General features: G+C 42.5%; 1 protein-coding gene across 2 annotated transcripts in view; it reads right to left on the bottom strand.

Moving 5' to 3' along the window:
* CHRNA5 (cholinergic receptor nicotinic alpha 5 subunit) overlaps positions 1–18,968 on the bottom strand; it is a 54,494-nt gene continuing 35,526 nt past the window's right edge. For both annotated transcript variants that reach the window (XM_088445749.1, XM_088445743.1), the window contains 5 exons: positions 15,012–15,169; positions 11,184–11,228; positions 8,706–8,815; positions 6,431–7,262; positions 1–223 (listed from right to left, as the gene is read on the bottom strand). In XM_088445749.1, the coding sequence (XP_088301875.1) occupies positions 50–223; positions 6,431–7,262; positions 8,706–8,815; positions 11,184–11,228; positions 15,012–15,169 (1,319 nt within the window). In that variant the 3' untranslated portion in view covers positions 1–49. The remainder of the gene's footprint in view (positions 224–6,430; positions 7,263–8,705; positions 8,816–11,183; positions 11,229–15,011; positions 15,170–18,968) is intronic.

The raw sequence follows: 18,968 nt of genomic DNA, 5'->3' as shown, positions 1-18,968 counted from the left end.
ATATATGGGGTATGCATTCAATATTTTAAGAAAAGTACAGGCAAGTAGACTATGTCGTTCTGTCTCCATGCATATTCCCAATGTGTATAGGCACAATGATGTTTGCCCACTTGTGTATAACAGGAATAAATAGAAATAAGGACCCAAGAACTGAAACAAGAAGAAATGTCCATAAAAACACTCGGTCCAAAACTTGAGCCACAAATTTCCAATCTTCAACAACCTGGAAAACAAAACAAAGTTGTTACTTGTTAGTTGGGTAAATGTCACTATTATATTCTGGTGATCTGATACATAATTCCCATTTTCTTTATTCAAAATTGTAGGGCTGATTTAGAGGCAGATGCAGTTGCAGTCACGTCTGCATCTTTATGCTAATGACGCAGCTGATGGGCATCCTACTGAGATGCCCACCTGCTGCAGAGCTACTGCAACTGCACCTTTGCATGCAGTCATTGGCCGTGATGTGCTTGGGGCTGAGTAGCCTCTCCCCCCCTCCCAGTTAACTTCCAGGAAAGCATACAGAAATTGTCTCTCTACATACACATTCGTTCTGCGACTGCCCGCAGTAACGATCGGGATGTATACACAGTGGGACTCAGATGCATGTGCAATATAAAAAACATCAGACAACTGCACAAACATCAGCACTGAGTCCACCTCTGAAGCAGGTCCTGTATTTCATAAAAGCATATAAAAAATACAGCAAATCAATAAAAAAATGTAATGACTTATCATGTCACGGTGTGCTTTGCTTTTGATATGTTGAGCTGCTAAATGACTATGGGCCTGATTCAGAGCCGTTCGCTATTTGCGGTCGTTCGTTCAAAAACAAGGGGTGGCTATTCAAATGATCCGTTCGCAAATTGCAGTCTGTTCACACCTCTAAGTCTGAACGAGCGAGCAAAACATACGCTCATTTATTTGATAAAAACGCCCCCTGGCCGCTTGCACCATACGTCATGTCCGCTATTTATTAGATTAATCGAGTACATCGTACAACGTATGAACTGCTCGCTATTCTTGTGGTTGGTTTTTTCAACCGCTATTTTGCGAGCAGTTCTGAGTTAAAAAAAACCAAGTGACGTGGTCAATGACGCTGCTGTATTAATAATGCACTCCCTTAAAACGCCCGTTTTGACCTTTAAGCACGCCTGCGTTCGAATTCCACTCCCCTGTTTTCAAACACCTTCCCCTGTTACCACTCACATACGCCTCCTTCTGTCACTCAAAATAGCAGGCACTCGCTATATAGCGTACAAACGATTTTCGGCCGCACTGACTGGTTCGCGCATGCGTACTAAAAACCGTACGCATGCGCAGATGTGCGAGCATCGCTCGGAACGAGCGTACGGCCGCTAGCGAGCGGCTCTGAATGAGGGCCTATGTGTGTATGTGTAGAACTGGGCAAAATATTTGTAGCTGTTCTGTTGGGCTTTAAATGTTATCAGTCCTTCTCCAATCATACCACACAGCAGAATTAACTAACTGCCATTGTCTCTGCTCTAAGTATAAACTATACATTACCAAAAATGCCACTTTATAAATGCAGTTCGGATTGGTATCCTGCAGAACAACAAAACTAAAGCAAAACTAAAATACTGTAAAATATTGTATAGTTGGGTATCTCTGCAACTTGCAATGTTCTAGAGATGTGCGCAGTCCTCTGTGTTTTGGTTTTGGCAAAATCACCCTCAAATGTTATGGTTTTAGTTTTGACAAACCACTCTGAAGTGGTTGGGTTTCAGATTCGGTTCTTGTTTTAGATTGCTTTAAAATTGATATAAACAGCTAAAATTATGTAATCCAGACCTGTTTACATTCAATCCAAAACCTAGGTTCAGTTTTTAAATCCGAGTTCTGAACTCAAAGCAGACCCGTGCTGGGACTCGGTTATACTCGGAACCCCCAAAGTGATCCGAGTCAGTACTCAATTCATTAGTGTGTGTTCACTTTTCAGGAAAACTGAACTGCACATCTTTAACCTATTCCGCCACAAAACTAAATTTTTGTAAATGTGAGTACGTGATTTGATTAGTTAAATGAATGCCGAGAAGAGGTATTGAAAATGATTTTAGACTTTAATAAAATAAAATAAAACAAAATTAATGTATAACTAGAATGTGAGCTCAATAAATTGCCAGTGTTAGAAGCCAGCCAGAGAATTAGATTTTCTCCATAAGGACACTGCAAAGTGTGGGAATAGAGGGGATACATACTGTGACAAAAACACTGGAGAGGTTGTACAGGGAAGATATATAGTCCCCAGGTTTTTAGCTTCTGTCTGGTAGACAGAAGCTCATTCGCAGCCTTGATTGCCAGACTACCTGTGAGAGGCTAATAAAGGCAGAGTCAATCTTTGCAGTCAGTCTCTCACTGCCAGAGAACGGGTCAGAGGCCTGTTGAGAGACACTGTGATTACTGACCATAAGTGCTCTGCTAAACACTTCTGTTTTGTGAGAGGGACATTAGGTCTTTCACTCAGAGAGATAATCATTTTGTTTAGTGGCCAGGATTTACTTTTATGTTTTGTTTATTTTTGTGCTGCTAATAAAAGCAGCTGGAGATACTATTACCAAGGCTCTGGACTGATTTACCATTTACCCCAGGAGACGGCACCCTTACCCTGATTTTGCCACAATACGACCTGTCATTTGGAATGCTGTTGATGGCATTGTTTCAATGGTAACAATGCAGACACTGTTGTTATGTTATTTACACTATTACAACTTTAAACGGAATCAGTATGAGATGCCGGCTGTTGGAATCCCGATGCCGGCATCCCTAAAGGGTTAACATACCGACACTAATTAAATATTACATTTAAAATAGGAACACCAATAGCACCTGCAATCTATAGTTTTCTTTAAGCAGAGCCCCTTGAATGAAGTGCTGTACATATTAAACAGGCATAGTCTGTACTTATATTTCTTGTTGTCTGTTTTATCTCCCTGTACGACACTACAGAATCCTTGTAGCTCTTTATAAAAAAAAGATAATAAAAAAAATATATAACATAGGGCTCTATTTATTAAAATTAGTTTTACTAAAATAATGTGAAAGATGGTGTTTTCACACCCTTTTCACATTATTTTAGTATCACCTACAGTTACTAAAGGGCAATTGGAGTAGAATTCGTAAAATTCTACTCCAAGCCCTAATTATCACTTATTTTTAGTAAGCAGATCGCATTTCCCATAATTGTAATGGGAAATGTGATCTGACCAAAGTTACTAAAAATAAAATGTGAAAAAATACCAGGGAAAGCCCTGTGATAATAACGCCACCTGGAGGTCTCCCCCAGTTACCGGACTCCTGCTCCGCTATAACGGGCAGAGCAGAGCCCGGAGCCAGCCCCAGTGATCAGCTGTGTGGTCTAAACAGACCACACGCTGATTCACTGGGGCCCGGTCGTTACCTGACAGGGTCCCAGTGCAGTATGGGATGTCACCTGACCGGAGCGACAGAGGACATCACCGGAGGCCCGATAACTGCAGGTAAGTGTAATTAAGGGAGGGGGGGTCGTGAGGGGTCCACGATTGCAGGGGGTGGGGCTTAGTGAAGGGGGCGGGGCTTGGTGACAGGGGGTTAGCAGCGGTGGCCAGTTGGCGCATGCGCAGGGCACTTGTCACTGTATTTTTTGCGAAAATACCGTGATAAGGCTCCAGAGGAGATTCGCAGGGACAGAGCTTTATCGCAAGCTCTGTCCCTGCAAGGAATTTGTAGTAAATCCCTGTGATATTGCCTGAATTCGCAATGCGAATTCAGTCGGTAATATCACACTACAATCTGCATTACAAATGTGGATTGTAGTAAATAGAGCCCATAGAGAATTAATGCAGTGAATATTCCTATTTTAATAGGTTTCTAAACTAAAAGTGCTGCATCTGTATATTGACCATCAATAGTAAAACTAATGTTTTACTTAGTATAAGCCAGATCTCATATACTGATATGATAATATTAAAATGTAATTGCACTTAAAGCATGACATCGACTTAAACCTTTCATACTGTGAAAAATAATGTGCCATTGGTTTGTTGTGGTCCAGTCAGGGGCGGATTTAGGGTTCAGGTCACCCCTAGGCACAATATTATCTTGTCTTCGTGGTCTAAGAATGTCCTCTTCTGGGCTCCAGACTGCACACGTGTTCTGCTCCCGAGACTTCACTGATGCATCATGGGTATGTAGTCCATGTTGCAGCCACGACTTCTGTCTACAAAAAGCTGCAGCAGCATTGGGGCACTGGAAAGCTCTAATGCCAGGGGTCTGCTGTGCTGTTCCCCAGCTAGTGATGTCACTAGGCACATGCCTAGTGGGAAATCCACCACTGTGCCCAGTCCAAAGAGCTCTGGCTACAACCATGGGCAACAAATCATGTGAGCATTTATTTTCACCATTAATTTTTTTTTGTGTGTTTTTTTTTATTTTGAGAAATCTTTTCATTGGATTTTGTCAAATATATAAAATGAAGGTTTGCAGAAGGGAATTATGGAGAGGAAGAAGTCTCACACAGGGTATAAATATATAATTATCAAATAAATATGTACACATACCTGTAACAATAAAGATGCTAGCATATAAAACATCATATGAGCATGTTCAAATTAAAGTCGAACATAATTTAAGCATACCTTGAGCATATGATGACTTACAAGGAGGAAAGGAGAATGAAGTCACTCAGGAAAGGACATAAATGAGGAAGGTCTCACAGATTTAGAGGAGATAGGGAACATAATAACCCAACCATTAACTCCACACACTAGTATAATAGGTTTGCACAAGCTGTTACATATAAAGCTAGAGCTTTTTTCCATACAATAAACATACCAAACTCAGCTGATAATTGATAACAACGAGGGAGATTCTGTTTTTTTTTCCATACAGTGTTTAACTTTGCCATTTAGTTGCGATTAAGAAGTGTGTAATAAGTTTTTGGAAATGGTTAGGAGTATTTCATATATTGTACATTAGTAAGGTGTAGGACAGATTGCTCAGTCCAGGTGGTGTACCTTTATCCAAAGAGAGACTATTTTGGGACAGTACCACAACACATGGGACAGAGTACCCTCATATTCTCATGCTCTCCAATAGAGAAGGAGAGTATTTGGGAAGATAGTATGTTATCATCCATAGACCAGGTATCATCAATAATACAGTTTACAGACAATTTAATTTATTTTTACACAATTTGAACATTTACGAAGAGTAAGATGAAACTTACCCATGTACTCCTTACATCTAAGCTCATGAAGATATTTATTTGTATGTTTGTAATCAAGAATTGAATTATAGAAGGTTGTAATGAGGCCTTTAGATGAAGCATTTCCCAAGTAAAAGGACTCTAATGGAGAATGTGACAGGGAGCCGGGACGACCCCAGAAATGTCTAAACTCTAGATATTGATAAAAGCAAATGTTAGAGAGGGATGCAGTCAGAATACCGGCGGGCAGTATTCCGCCCGCCGATATTCCGACTCTGACAGCCGGACAGGGGACTAAAGATAGGCGTCGAAATCCCGATGCCTATCATTAGCCCCACTACAAAATACCAACACCCGGCATAACGAATGAAGGTAATCCGGGTGTTTTAGCGTCTAGCCACGGGGGGGGGGGGGGCTTTAGGGTTAGGTTTAGGGACCCCCAGGGAGACTTAGGGTTAGATACCCCCCCAGAAGGTTAGGGTAGAGAAAGGGGGGGTTAGGGTTAGGCATCACTAGGGGGGTTAGGGCTAGGCATCCCCCGGGGAGGGGTAGGTTTGGGATGCAGGGAGGGGGGTTAGGTTTAGGCACTAACTGGGGGGAGGTTAGGGTTAGGCACTAGGGGGGAGGCTAGGGTTTGGCACCACTAAGGGAGGGTTAGGATTAGGGATATGGGGGGGAGAGGGGAGGGTTAGGTTACTTACCAGCCCAAGTCGGGAATTAGGTCCATCGGGGTTCCGCTGTCGGTATTTGATCCAGCGGCTATTTAGTTCCTGGCATTAAATACAGATTCTGTTAGAGAGGTGAAATCTCTGTTGAAGATCCATAAATGCAGGAACACATTTTCACTGTGCTATATCTGCCAAGAATCTGACATTGTAAAAAGTCCACTCTGCAAATGAGGAGAATAAGAGACCTGGTACAGTTTGAGCATTATTCCAAAGAGGGGCTAATGTCCAAGAGTTTGTGACCAGCTTATATGTTTTAGTGGTATGGAGACAGCTAAGGTAAGAGGTAAGCTAAATAAGGGAGGTTAATATATTGGTTTGTGCCGAACTAATATTGAATAGGAAATAATATAGGTTAATGATATTCACTTTTATACCTACCCAGATTCTTGTGTGTGGAGGTCAATGCAGTAGATCTTTAAATGTATTATTTTAATACAACATATTAAAAATAAACTTTTATGTCAATTATCTTATAAAAGATTAACTCAAGTATACATACCTCTCGGACTTCATGTTCCTTAACCACATGCCTTGTTATATAACGGATGGAATCCAAAGCTGCCTCTAATGTATTCCTGGATTTCACTGGTCCATTCACTATCCCAGTCTCTTCTTTCCTTGTAAAGTATCTGTCTACATGACTCCTCATACACAGCAGTTTAGGAAGTTTATGAAGAAAGATCTTCCGGACCCATGGTGCCATTGCATTATGTGTTGCAGAAGATCGATTGTGAATGTTTATAGCAAAAACTGTTATAACAATTGATAGAGTTACAAAGATCATGGTAAATACCAAGTATTCTCCAATAAGAGGTATGACTTTAGAGGATGATGGAATTATTTCTTCAATCACCAGGAGGAAAACAGTCAGAGACACCAGCACAGAGGTGCAAAGTGAGATTTTTTCACCTTGATTGGAAGGTAGGTAAAACACAAGGATTGTTAAAAAGGAAAGTCCTATGCAAGGAATGATAAGAAAAAGTGTATAAAAGAGAGGCAAACGTCTTATGACGAATGAATACGTAATAAATGGGTACCAACAGCAGCCATCTGTTCGGTTCCCTTTTTTTCCTGTAGCAGTAACTATTTCCCATTCTCCATTATCAAAGAAGTCTCTCTTGTCTACCTCATAGTCTTCAAGACTGATGTCAACTTGTGATCCATCGTATGTCCAAGACCCAAACTTCATGGAACAGTTTTGTAGGTCAAAGGGAAAAAAGGTGACGTCAATTGTACAAGAACTTTTATAGTTAGCAGGTGGTGTCCAGTATATGGTGCCATCATATTTTACCACGGCTTTTGTAACAGAACCTTCAAAACGGCCATCAGCACTAACATAAAGACAATTATTTGTAAACAGGTTATTTTTATGCAACTCTCTTTCTATACTTTATCTGAGATGTAAAAAGTGATTTTCCACCTTTAGACTACTTTAATGTATGGACTTGTAAACACCCTCTTGCTACTTTTACGAAGTTGCTTTATTTTTCTAGTTTACTCTGTGCTTTTCAGTCATTTAATTATATATTTACCCCATGATAATGCACAGCTCTGCTATACTATTAGCATTGGATGCATACAACAGAATAGGCCATTTAGATATTTCAGTTGTCAGACCAGCTAAAAGAGCAAATAACCCAGATAACTCCTGCCTGCAGCTATTTGTACTTTAATGTCATTTTGACTTCTCCCGTCTTTCCTAACTTTTGCATCAGATAGAACTAAAAGGTTTGAACAGTCTGTGCTATCGCTGATAAGCACAGAAGGAAGACAGAAAGACAAAATGACAAAGACAATTACTAAAAAAAAATTCAGAAATATTGAAAAACAACAAGAGCGCATAAGCCTATTAACCCCCACCTACAGCTGTTTATATTTCAATGTTCTTTTGATTCTCACTCCTTCCCTACCTTTTACATTAGATAGGACTAAAAGGTTTGTACAGTCTGTACTATCTCTCTCATGGCTTTACCAGGCCTCTTCAATCACAATTCACTTAAGTAATTAATGATTATATGTATCAGTTGCCTGTAATATGTTGAGAAGCTGATTATAAATCCCTGAACTTTAAACGACCAACTGCAAAGAAACCCTTTTTTATTCTCAGATAAACTTTTATGTTGTATAATTTGTCATATAAAAGACTGCTACGTGTGTGTGTGTCCTTTGTTTTTATGTTTCTTTTTAAAATAAAACTGTATATTATAACAAGTAACATAACCGATACAGTAACTAATGGGAAGTTAGCTCAGAACGCCATGAACTGAATAACAGGCTCATGATAATTTTATATTGTAATTGAACTGTATGTGGTTATTTGTAATATCTTTTTATGAGATATAAAATGGGAATGATGTGCCCACTACTGTAAAATACCATATAAGAACTGCATATTAAAAGCCATCAAGAAGTTCAGTGATCGTATAAAAACACAAGACCACATGGCAAGTATTTTAATATAGATCACAGAGCATCCATTATTTCTTATAATACATAAGGTTCAATTTATAATACATAAGTTTCAATATGAAACAAAGCAAGTTGCTTGCATCAGGTGATCCTAACATTTGCTTGTGTTTGGTCCTCACTGACAAATACAGTATACATTTCCTTATAAAATACATGTGACACAAGTAACAACTCTTCACTAAATATGTTATATTGGAATGGTATAATTATTCTTCAAATAGTAGTGGTGACATCAGTACAAGCCATATATAAGTATAAGATTGAACATATGTTCTTGCTATTTATTATATATGTACTGTACTTACTTGTCATAGAGAACAATATCAGGAATCCAGATAGAATCCGATGGAACACGAATTGATGTTATACCAGCAAATTCTTTCGGAGCCCACCTTAGTTTGACATCTACCCATTCCTGATTTAAAAAAATATAGGATAAAATGTAACAACAATACCACAGCTAAGTATTTATATTGTTAAATATGAAAAATTGACAAACTGACAGAACGAAGTAAAAAAAAAGTAAGGAAACTTTTAAGGCATTTCTCTAGAGATTTATACAAGTGAGCATCTTCCTCACTGTACTGACTTAGGCAAGTCCATAGACTACATCCCACCTACAGATATGTTATTTGCCTTGTTTGGATGAAGATGCATCTTGAAGACGCATCAAAATTTTGCCTCAATGAGTAATCAAAGAATGTTTCAAAGAAAGATAGGAAAATTCCCAATAATAAAGAAAGACTAAAGATTTTTGTTATATGGAGAATTAGCGTTGGTAAGACAGGACAAACAGTATATGAGGAAAAGTGATGAAAGGAGCAGGTAGTACAATGGAAATAACAATGAAGAGTACAGGTGCCATGCTTCATCACAGGATGATAAGGGTGAATTAAATATTTAGCAAATTGAGCAGAAATGCTTGGAGTTCCTGAGTCTCCTGCTGGATAGAATTAGCTCATGTTCGCATGGCCATTTGTGATATGGTGTTTGGCAGGAGAATGGAACATATACAGAGACTGAAATAGAATCATAGGTCTCTATGGAGTCATGAAATGGGCACAAAGGTTATTTAAAGTAATGGATAGTAGGGGTTGGGTACGGGATGTCAGCGCACGGGATACCGGTGGTCAGAATCCCGATGCCAGCATCCGGGCAGGGTTAGGACACGACACCTGTTGATCAGTATTCTAACCCTCTACCTCTCCCTAACCCTCACTCCACGTTGCCTAAACCTAACCTCCCCCCTAGTGCCTAAACCTAATTTCCCCCCGCACCCTAAACCTAACCCATCCCCCATAATGCCTAACCCTCCCCCTAGTGCCTAAACCTAATCTCTATCCCTAACCCTCCCCATAACTCCAGTACTTATCGTCGGGATGCCGGCTCCGGGATTCTGACAGATGTCGGGATTCTGGTGCCGGTATTCTAATCAGGATTATAACGGCATCCCAGAATATAAAGTAGGATGATGTAGAACATGTATTTTTGCTTTTCCTGGCTAAGACAATGAATTCATTATAGCATGTGTATGCGCAGTCAGTCCACTGCTCCATCGATCAATGATCTCTATTGCAGTATTCATCTCTCCTCCGTTGCCAAAATATAGAATGCAGGAGAACATTAATCTTTTGAAGTAAATAGATAAGTTATTGACCAATGAGATCTGCATTGGATGACTACACTGTGGGGTTAAGGATGGAGTTGAATATTTTAAAGCGGTATATGAAATTTAAGGATTTTTAGGAAATGAGTTATTGTACAAGATGAAATGCCATAAGATACAACAGGCAAAGACATTTATTTACTGTAACTATCAGTTCAAATAAGTTATTTGTTTCCTGCTCAGAATACAATTCAGTTTCTCAAAGATATCACCACTTCCATGTCATGCAAGTGTAAAGCTGGGTACACACTATACAATGTAACGAACGATGTGTTCCACTTTCACTAATTCCCAGAACACACAATATATACTGTAGTGTACACACTACGCAATGTTCTGAACGATGGCATGATATATCGTGTTGGGGGATTGTATACAATTAATCGTATCTCCTGTACACTATGTTTGGTCATGTGTACACACTACATGATGTGCACCACATTGTACATCGCATTGTCCCATCCGACGTGCAATACAGCAGATAGGATGATGCGATGAACGACGGCCAGGAACAACTGATTGGGCATACACACTATATGATGTGTACAATATATTTTGCTGATCCGTGTCGGAGCGATATATTGGACGATAAATCATATAGAAGGCCTGATTCGCATATGTACGCTAATGCAATCGCAGCTGTGATCCCGTATGCACCTGTTGTGAGAAAATATGCTAATGCATGCAGCTGCCTGGAAGTATATTGAGATGCCCACTGGCGGCTTCTCAGATCTAAGCAAGTGCATACAAACATGCAGCGGTGGTCGCAGATCCTTCAATAATCAACCATCTAAGTAACCCCATGGCAGCCCAGAATGGCCTCGGTAACTGAGACACTGGTGCCAAGTTTTCTGCGTACGGGATCTCAGTAGTATGCTAAGATGCACACAAAAAACAGCCACAACATGTCTACGTTTTTGCCGCCACTCCCCGTAATCACCCCCAAACGGTCCCTAAATGTCCATCACTTTGCAAAGAAATCCTCACTGCAAGCAATATCACTAAGGTACCATGGCGCATGCGTAGTGTGACCGCGACACCTGTTCAGTCGGCTGATAATCGCTCAACTGCATTAATATCGGACCAGTGTGTACCCAGCTTAAGAATTAATGCATACCTGCTTTAGCCACACATTAGTTGTCATCAGCTGATTTTTTTCATCCTGTAATAAAATATAAATATTTGTAACTTTAGAATGGTACTGCTATTTATATACGTTATGTGTGTATGATAATAAAAATGCTTGCAGTGTAGTATATACCATTTTTGAACATACATTAAGCCCTTATAACACATTTGAGGCAGATTTTCAAGTTATTTTATTGAATTATTAAATTAAAAATAACGTTTTATTATTACTACATTAAATTAAAAGTAACACCTATATTTCATATAAACACTGCATTCTGTAGGCTTTTAGGACATTGCACTATACTAGTTCTCATCCTACCTATTATACTGCTCTGTTAGTATTCATTTTTTTCTGAATTAATCTCCTCTCCGCATCCTCTATCAGTTGGAGTTCCTCCATGCTCGGCCCTATGCCATCCCTTCTTCTCTGTCTATACCAATCTCTTGAAATACCAATATGCTTCTTTCGTTTTGAAGAATTTCCTCTATGCGGCTAACACCCAAATGTACCTATCCACTCGGGATCTTTCACCATCTTCCCCATCTGTATTGGCTCATGTTACTTAAGAGGAGAATGGAGCCGACAGTACTTTACTTAATATAGGGGGATATGTATTAAGCAGTGGCGGAACTAGAGAGTGGTGGGCCCAGGTGCAAGAATATGCTTTGCCCCCCCACCCCCACCCCACCCATTCCTGGCACCCCAACATTTTTTCACCACCCCTCACCCCTCCACAGTAATTAAATAGTGTTTGTCCTGCTGCCCAGCCTTGTTTTCTCACCACCCCTCACTGCCCTCCCAGTCAGTAAATTCAGTCTGTCCAGCCCCAGTGTGTCAGCCTCGTTCTCCCCCAGCCCGAGCGTGTCAGCCTCTTTCCCCCAAAGCGTGTCAGCCTCTTTCACCCCCAGCGTGTGTCAGCCTCTTTCCCCCCCAGCCCCAGCGTGTGTCAGCCTCTTTCCCCCCCAGCCCCAGTGTGCGTGTCAGCCTCTTTCCCCCCCAGCCCCAGCATGTGTCAGCCTCTTTCCCCCCCAGCCCCATAATGTGTCAGCCTCTTTCCCCCCCAGCCCCAGCATGTGTCAGCCTCTTTCCCCCCAGCCCCATAATGTGTCAGCCTCTTTCCCCCCCAGCCCCAGCATGTGTCAGCCTCTTTCCCCCCCAGCCCCAGCATGTCAGTCTCTTTCCCCCCAGCGTGTCAGCAGCTTTCCCCCAGCCCCAGCATGTGTCTCAGCCTTTTCCCCCCCAGCCCCAGTGTGTGCCAGCCTCTTCCCCCCCAGCCCCAGTGTGTCAGCCTTTTCCCCCCCCAGCCCCAGCGTGTGTCAGCTTCTCTCCCCCCAGCATGTCAGCCTTCCCCCCCCAGCATGTCAGCCTCTCCCCCCCAGCCCCAGCATGTCAGCCTTTCCCCCCCAGCCCCAGCGTGTGTCAGCCTCTTTCCCCCCCAGCCCCAGCATGTGTCAGCCTCTTTCCTCCCAGCCCCAGTGTTTGTGTCAGCCTTCCCCCCAGCCCCAGGGTATGTGTCAGCCTTCCCCCCCCAGCCCCAGTGTGTGTGTCAGCCTTTTAACCCCCCAGCCCCAGTGTGTGTGTCAGCCTGTCCCTCCACCAGCACCAGCATGTGTCAGCCTCTTCATCCCCCCCAGCCCCAGTGTGTGTGTCAACCTGTCCCCCCCTCCAGTGCCAGCATGTGTTAGCCTCTTCATCTCCCCCAGCGTGTTTGTCAGCCTGTCCCCCCCCAGCACCAGCGTGTGTGTCAGCCTCTTCATCACCCCCCAGCGCCAGCATGTGTGTCAGCCTGTCCCCCCCAGCGCGTCAGCCTCTTCATCCCCCCCCAGTGCCAGCGTGTGTCAGCCTCTTCATCCCCCCCAACACCAGCCTGTCCCCCCCCGGCGCCAGCGTGTGTCACCCTCTTCATCTCCCCCCCCAGCGCCAGTGTGTGTGTCAGCCTGTCCCCCCCCCCTTAGCGCCAGCCTCTTTCACCCTCCTCCCCCTCCATACCACCGCCACTTACCTTATTTCTTCCTCTTCTGCTCCTCTTGATCCGCCGAAGCGGCTCTGCTCCAGCTCCAAACATTTAGGTAATGGGGACCAGGTCGGCCGGCAGCGGCGCTGTCGGATGCAGGCGGCCATGGGCCCCTGCACCACAGCGGGGCCTGGTGCAAGGCACCGGCTGCACTGCCGCTAGTTCCGCCCCTGGTATTAAGCCTTGGAGACAAATAAAGTGGAGAAGTTGCCCGAAGCAACCAATCAGCTTCTAACTATCATTTCAAATAAATGACAGCTAGATGATGATTGGTTACAGCAGGGAATTTCTTCAGTTTATCTCTCCAGGGCTTGATACATATTCCCTATATTAAGTAAAGTACTATTGGCTCTGTTCTCATGAAAAGCTTACCGACACAGAATCTAAATGGTAGTAATATTTTGTAAATAAATAAACTCTTCTAGAAAAGTATGTACATTTACATACTGTACACTATATAATTGTTATATATTGTCATCATATTCTTTGAATGCTATAGTATAATAGTTTATATGCTTATTTCTTTATAATCTGAAACAAATAGACTACTGGTAAATGTTTTCTACTATAGTAAATTAAATGTGTATCTGCCAGTAAATCTTTCACCATGTCAAACTTAATCCTGTGCTACTAATCTTTCCAGCCACCAGTAGAAGTCACTGATCATATATATTTGTGTTAACAAAATGTCAAGAAACCTACCCCTCAAGCTTACCGCCTAGTAGTCATCCATGGTTCAGAATTGATTGACAAATCCTAATCTACAGTATCGCCAAATTCTGCAGCATATATAAGAGACATATCCAGACAGTGCTGTAACAAGCTGGCAATGCGCTTTGTGCCAGCTCCTCCTACTACACTTGTGATGTGATTACATCACGCCTAGGGAGCAGGGGCACTGTCATTGTTGCTGGCTAAAGGACAAGGCTGAAGACATTGCCGCCAGTTACAGTAAGGAGAGCCCTGTCCCCACATTTTTAGGAACTAGTGCCATTTCAGGCACTCTGACAGCCACATGCAGGTGCCTTGTGGCAGCGAGGATGCGCCCACAGGGCCCTGCACTCTGTGCGCTGGCAACGCTGGCACATCCCTAGTTATGACCCTGTATCCAGACACAAGACACTGCAAACTTTAACTCACACACCCACAATCTACTGACAATTACAATTCAATTCTAACTGGCATTCCCCTAACTTTACATCTCAACAATTTTCCTCATTGAACATTCTTCTACTGCAGATTCATTCTGCCAGTCCCTACCTTGGTAAACAGTACTTTACAGAATCCAATATAAAATACTTCTACTAACATACAAAACCAATAACCAATCAGCACCACACCTCTACACAGTTCAAGCAAAGCTGACATTCAGTTTCTACTCTCAAGCAAATTTTTGACCAAGAAATTCATATTGCAGTGTTATTGAAATATACATATTATACAGATCTGTGCCATATAACCTTAGTAATTAGTATATAATTAGGACCTTTCTACATCATTGTTAATACCCAGTCTTGTTTTATTACCTTTATTACCCTGTTTGTCCCATTTGTAAGTACTATGGAATATTCTGTTGCTTTGCAAGTAAATGTTAACAATAATAATAATAATAATAATAATAATAATAATAATAATAATATAAATAATAATAATAATTAGTGTTTAGATGTAAATAAATGTAAAAAGGTGTATGTGACTTATTTATCTTCAAATAGAATATTATCAATGATAATCACATAATAAAAGAGAAACACGATTGAAATCCTCTAAGTTATAATAATATAAAGTACTATACATACTACATCCACAAGCTGTGTAATTGCGAGGCCAAACTTCACTTTCACTGTGTCATTTAGTTGTTCAATTGGACGAACCCATTTCTGATAATCTTGTTCTTGAAATAAATATTTGAACAATCGATCTTCACTTTTTGCAATAAAAGATGGTTCAGAAATACCTGTGTATACACAAGCAAAATAAACAAGATTAGCACCAAATGAAAAAAAAAGAAATTAATTATTTTTCAAACAATTTTACATTTCATAACATCAGCCTTTATCCACATTAATAAAAGCAACTATGTAAGAGTAGGAAGCATATATATCTAGGCCTATAGTAAGTTTGGACATTTTATCTGTTGTCCAATGTGAAATATCATTATAAAAATCTCTTTTTATTTTCATTTAAATGCAAGTGAGTTAAGCCCACTATTATATTGCAGATTTAATATTATAATTAATGGGGATATAGTCATAAGGTTGACAATTACAAAGTCAACATTTATAATGTTGACACCACAATGTCAACCAATATGATGTATTAGATGATGCAGCCATAACTGATGGTCACATGACCATTGGAACCTTGTAGATGTAGCTGGAAATGCTGCTGCCGCCAGGACCAAGTAAGTGACGTTTGGGCCACCAGGGACAAAATGTCAACATTCTATTATGTCAACATTTCATCAGTGTCTACATAATGTCTAATATGATTATGTTGACATCATTATGAATGTCAACATATCATAAGTAGACCCTAAAAAAATAACAACACTATTGGAAATTTTATTTATATAGCACTAACTGAAGTATCCGGCGTTGCCTAGGTTTAAATCTTCAAGTTACTCCCTAGTATGCCTTTTGGAATCCAATGTTATCACTCTGTGAAGTTTTCATCCAAATCCATTCAGTGGAAGGCTCAGAACAGGCTCCCCAGGTCCGAACAGGTTGCCTGGGTCAAAGTTCTTCCCAGCACACTTCACCGTGAAGTCTGACCAGAACCCCAACCAAGTGTGACCCCCCTGGGAAGTTTTCATCCAAATCCATCAAGTGTAAGGCCCAGAACAGGCTCTACAGGTCAAAGTTCTGCCCAGCGTATACCAACGAGAGGTCTGACCAGGACCTCGACCCCCTTGTATGTCTTCTGGGATCAAATGTTACCACTCTGTGAAGTTTTTGTCCAAATCTCTCCAGTGGAAGGCTCAGAACAGGCTCCCCAGGTCAAAGTTCTGCGCAGCCTACACCAAAGGGAGGTCCGACCAGGATCCTAACCCCCCACAACCTGGCCAGGATCCAACTGGACCACCTCGCTTTGGTTTCATCCCAATCGGTGCAGGGGTGTCCGAATGCATAACCAGATAGACAGACAAACAAACAGACCAATGAATTTTATATATAAGATTTGTTGCGCTGTCCTATGTGGTCTAATAGCTTAGTTTTTCGATACTAAATAACTATGTAAGATTTGGCGGCTTTACCTTGTGAGCTGTCGAAAGTATTCCCCAACAAACGAACAAACTTCATATATGTATGTATATATATATACATACAGTCCAATTGGTCCGGCACTCTCTGCTTCTCATAAGGTAAAGTAACCTGGGTGCTCGCACAATATAACACATATACAGACATGGTGAGAAGGCACAGATTGTAGCAAAGCACAGAGTGTCACTCCAGGATTTTGCAAACAGAATATGCTTTACTTCAACGTTTCTGTATAGATAGATAGTTCTACCAATAAGATACAAAGAGCATTACATTTGATTATAAAAAATACATGATACAAAATAAACTTAACTAAATTATCAACAGACTACAAGAAAGAGATAACCATGTTAGTTTTCTGTTTTTTTCATTAGAGTTGAAGGGGCATTACTGAAATTCTTGAGTGAACAGGTGAGATTTAAAATTGTTTTTGAAAGTTTCAAGAGTGAAGGCCTCTGGAGCTGCAAAAGGCAACAAATTCCAGAGAGTAGGAGCCACAAAATTAAAAGTTTAACCCCAAAATGAAGTATGGGAAATTATAGGTACTGGCAATAGTCCTTCATCTGCAGATTGAAGTAAGCGAGTAAGAGTACATGGAATCAGAAGCTGCTTCAAAGTACCTAAGACACTGGTTATGTAACTCAGTGAGCCAAATTTGAAAAAAAATTGCCATCTTACTGAGGGTTATCAGAAATTGTTGAGCCCCGTACTAACAAAATAAGCAGCCCCCCCCTGCCCCCCCCCCCAGTTATAGGGCAGAGTTGGGCTGAGCTATGGATAATGGGGGTGGAGCTATTCCAGGGGTGGTGCATCAATTGTTGCGTAAACCAGCGATGGCTAGACACGGTGGAGGGGGGGAGGTGACACAGGGCAGGGAAGACTAGATATTAATGGGGGCACAGGGCAGGAAAGACTGGACAAGGAGGGGGCACTGGGCTGGGAAGGGTGGAGGGTGGACTGGGGTGGCAAAGGGCGGGAAAGGCTGGTTGGACTAGGGGGGCAAAGGGCAGGGAAGGCCAGCTGCACTAATGGAGGGGCAAGGCAGGGAAGGCAGGCTGGTTGGACATGGGGGGGCACAGGGAAAGCTGGCTGGACTTGGCAGGGAAGACAGACTGGATGGCTGGACTAGGAGGAGGTGTGCAGGACAGACTGGCTTGACTGGTGAGGGGCAGGGAAGGCAAGCTGGCAGGACGGGGGGTGGACAGGAAAGGCTGGCTGGACTGGGGGGGACAGTGCAGGGAAGGCTGGCTGGACTAGGGAGGGGCAGGGCAAGGCAGGCAGGACTCGGGGTGGACAGGAAAGGCTGGCTGGACTGGGGGGGACAGTACAGGGAAGGCTGGCTGGACTGGGGGTGGACAGTGCAGGGAAGGCTGGATGGACTAGAGGGGGGGCACAGAGCAGGGTCAGCATACCTGCTGTCTTTTAAGTTTTCCTGAGAGAGAGGAGGCCCGGGTAGCAGCGGCGAGGAATGCACTTGGCGGCAGGCAGGGAAAAAGAGCATCGCCGCTGCAGCATTTGAATTATTAAGTCGGCCGCGAGCCAATCACAGCTCAGGGAACGGTAGCCAATCAAGAGCAGCTGCTCCTGATTGGTTGATCAGAAGTGGCCACTCCTGATTGACTACCTTTCTGCGAGCTGTGATTGGCTCGCAGCCAACTCCAGCCCATAGTTGAAATACTGCAGTGCCGACGCTTTTTCTATCTGCCTGCCACCCCAGTCTTTCCTTGCTGCTGCCACCCAGACCCGGTACTGGAGTCCCAGCAGTCCCACCCTGTTGGCGGCCCTGATCTTACCTGCAGCCAGTGAAGTGAGTAGAGAATGAGAGAGTGAGAGTTATGTACCAGCTGCAAGTGGAACAATTATTTTATTGAGAGACCCAGTTACAGTGCATTGGAGTAGCCCAAGTGTGAGCATATAAATACATATATGAGTGGAGGGAGATCTTCTGTGGGAATCAAGTGCTTATTTCTGGCTATGTTCCTTAGTTGAAATAATAAAGATTTGGGCACAGCAATGCACTGGGGCCCCTACCCACCCGTTCATGGGAAAAAATGTAAATTGTCAATAAAATTAAACCCTCCTGCATGCCCATCAGACCTCCCACACATGCAGAGAGACTCTGTTTGACTGGTCTGAAGCCGGCGGATGAAGTGAAACTGGGACTGAAGTGAGTACTCGTCACCAGGGTAGGGATGTTGTGGGGAAGGTTAGGTCAGAATAAAGTGCACTGGTGGCCGGCTTATAAAAATATCACAAATTTACCAGCTGGCCGCAGCTGGGTGGGTTGGCGGGCCCCTACTAGCTACGGGCCCTTGGGCAACTGCCCAACAAGCCCAATGGAAGAGATGGCCCTGATACGAACCCCTGACATATATGTGTCAAGCCACAATCCAGGAAAAAACAAGATTCCGAACATATTAATTTGTAATTTTGTATGCACATCTGAATCCCCAAATGTACACTCAGTTGGTTGGCTTAATGGCAGACTTGCCC

The sequence above is a fragment of the Taudactylus pleione genome, unplaced genomic scaffold, assembly GCF_031769625.1.
Source record: "Taudactylus pleione unplaced genomic scaffold, aTauple2 ptg000019l, whole genome shotgun sequence".
NCBI lineage: Eukaryota > Metazoa > Chordata > Amphibia > Anura > Myobatrachidae > Taudactylus > Taudactylus pleione.
This window is presented reverse-complemented; position numbering and strand designations above follow the sequence as displayed.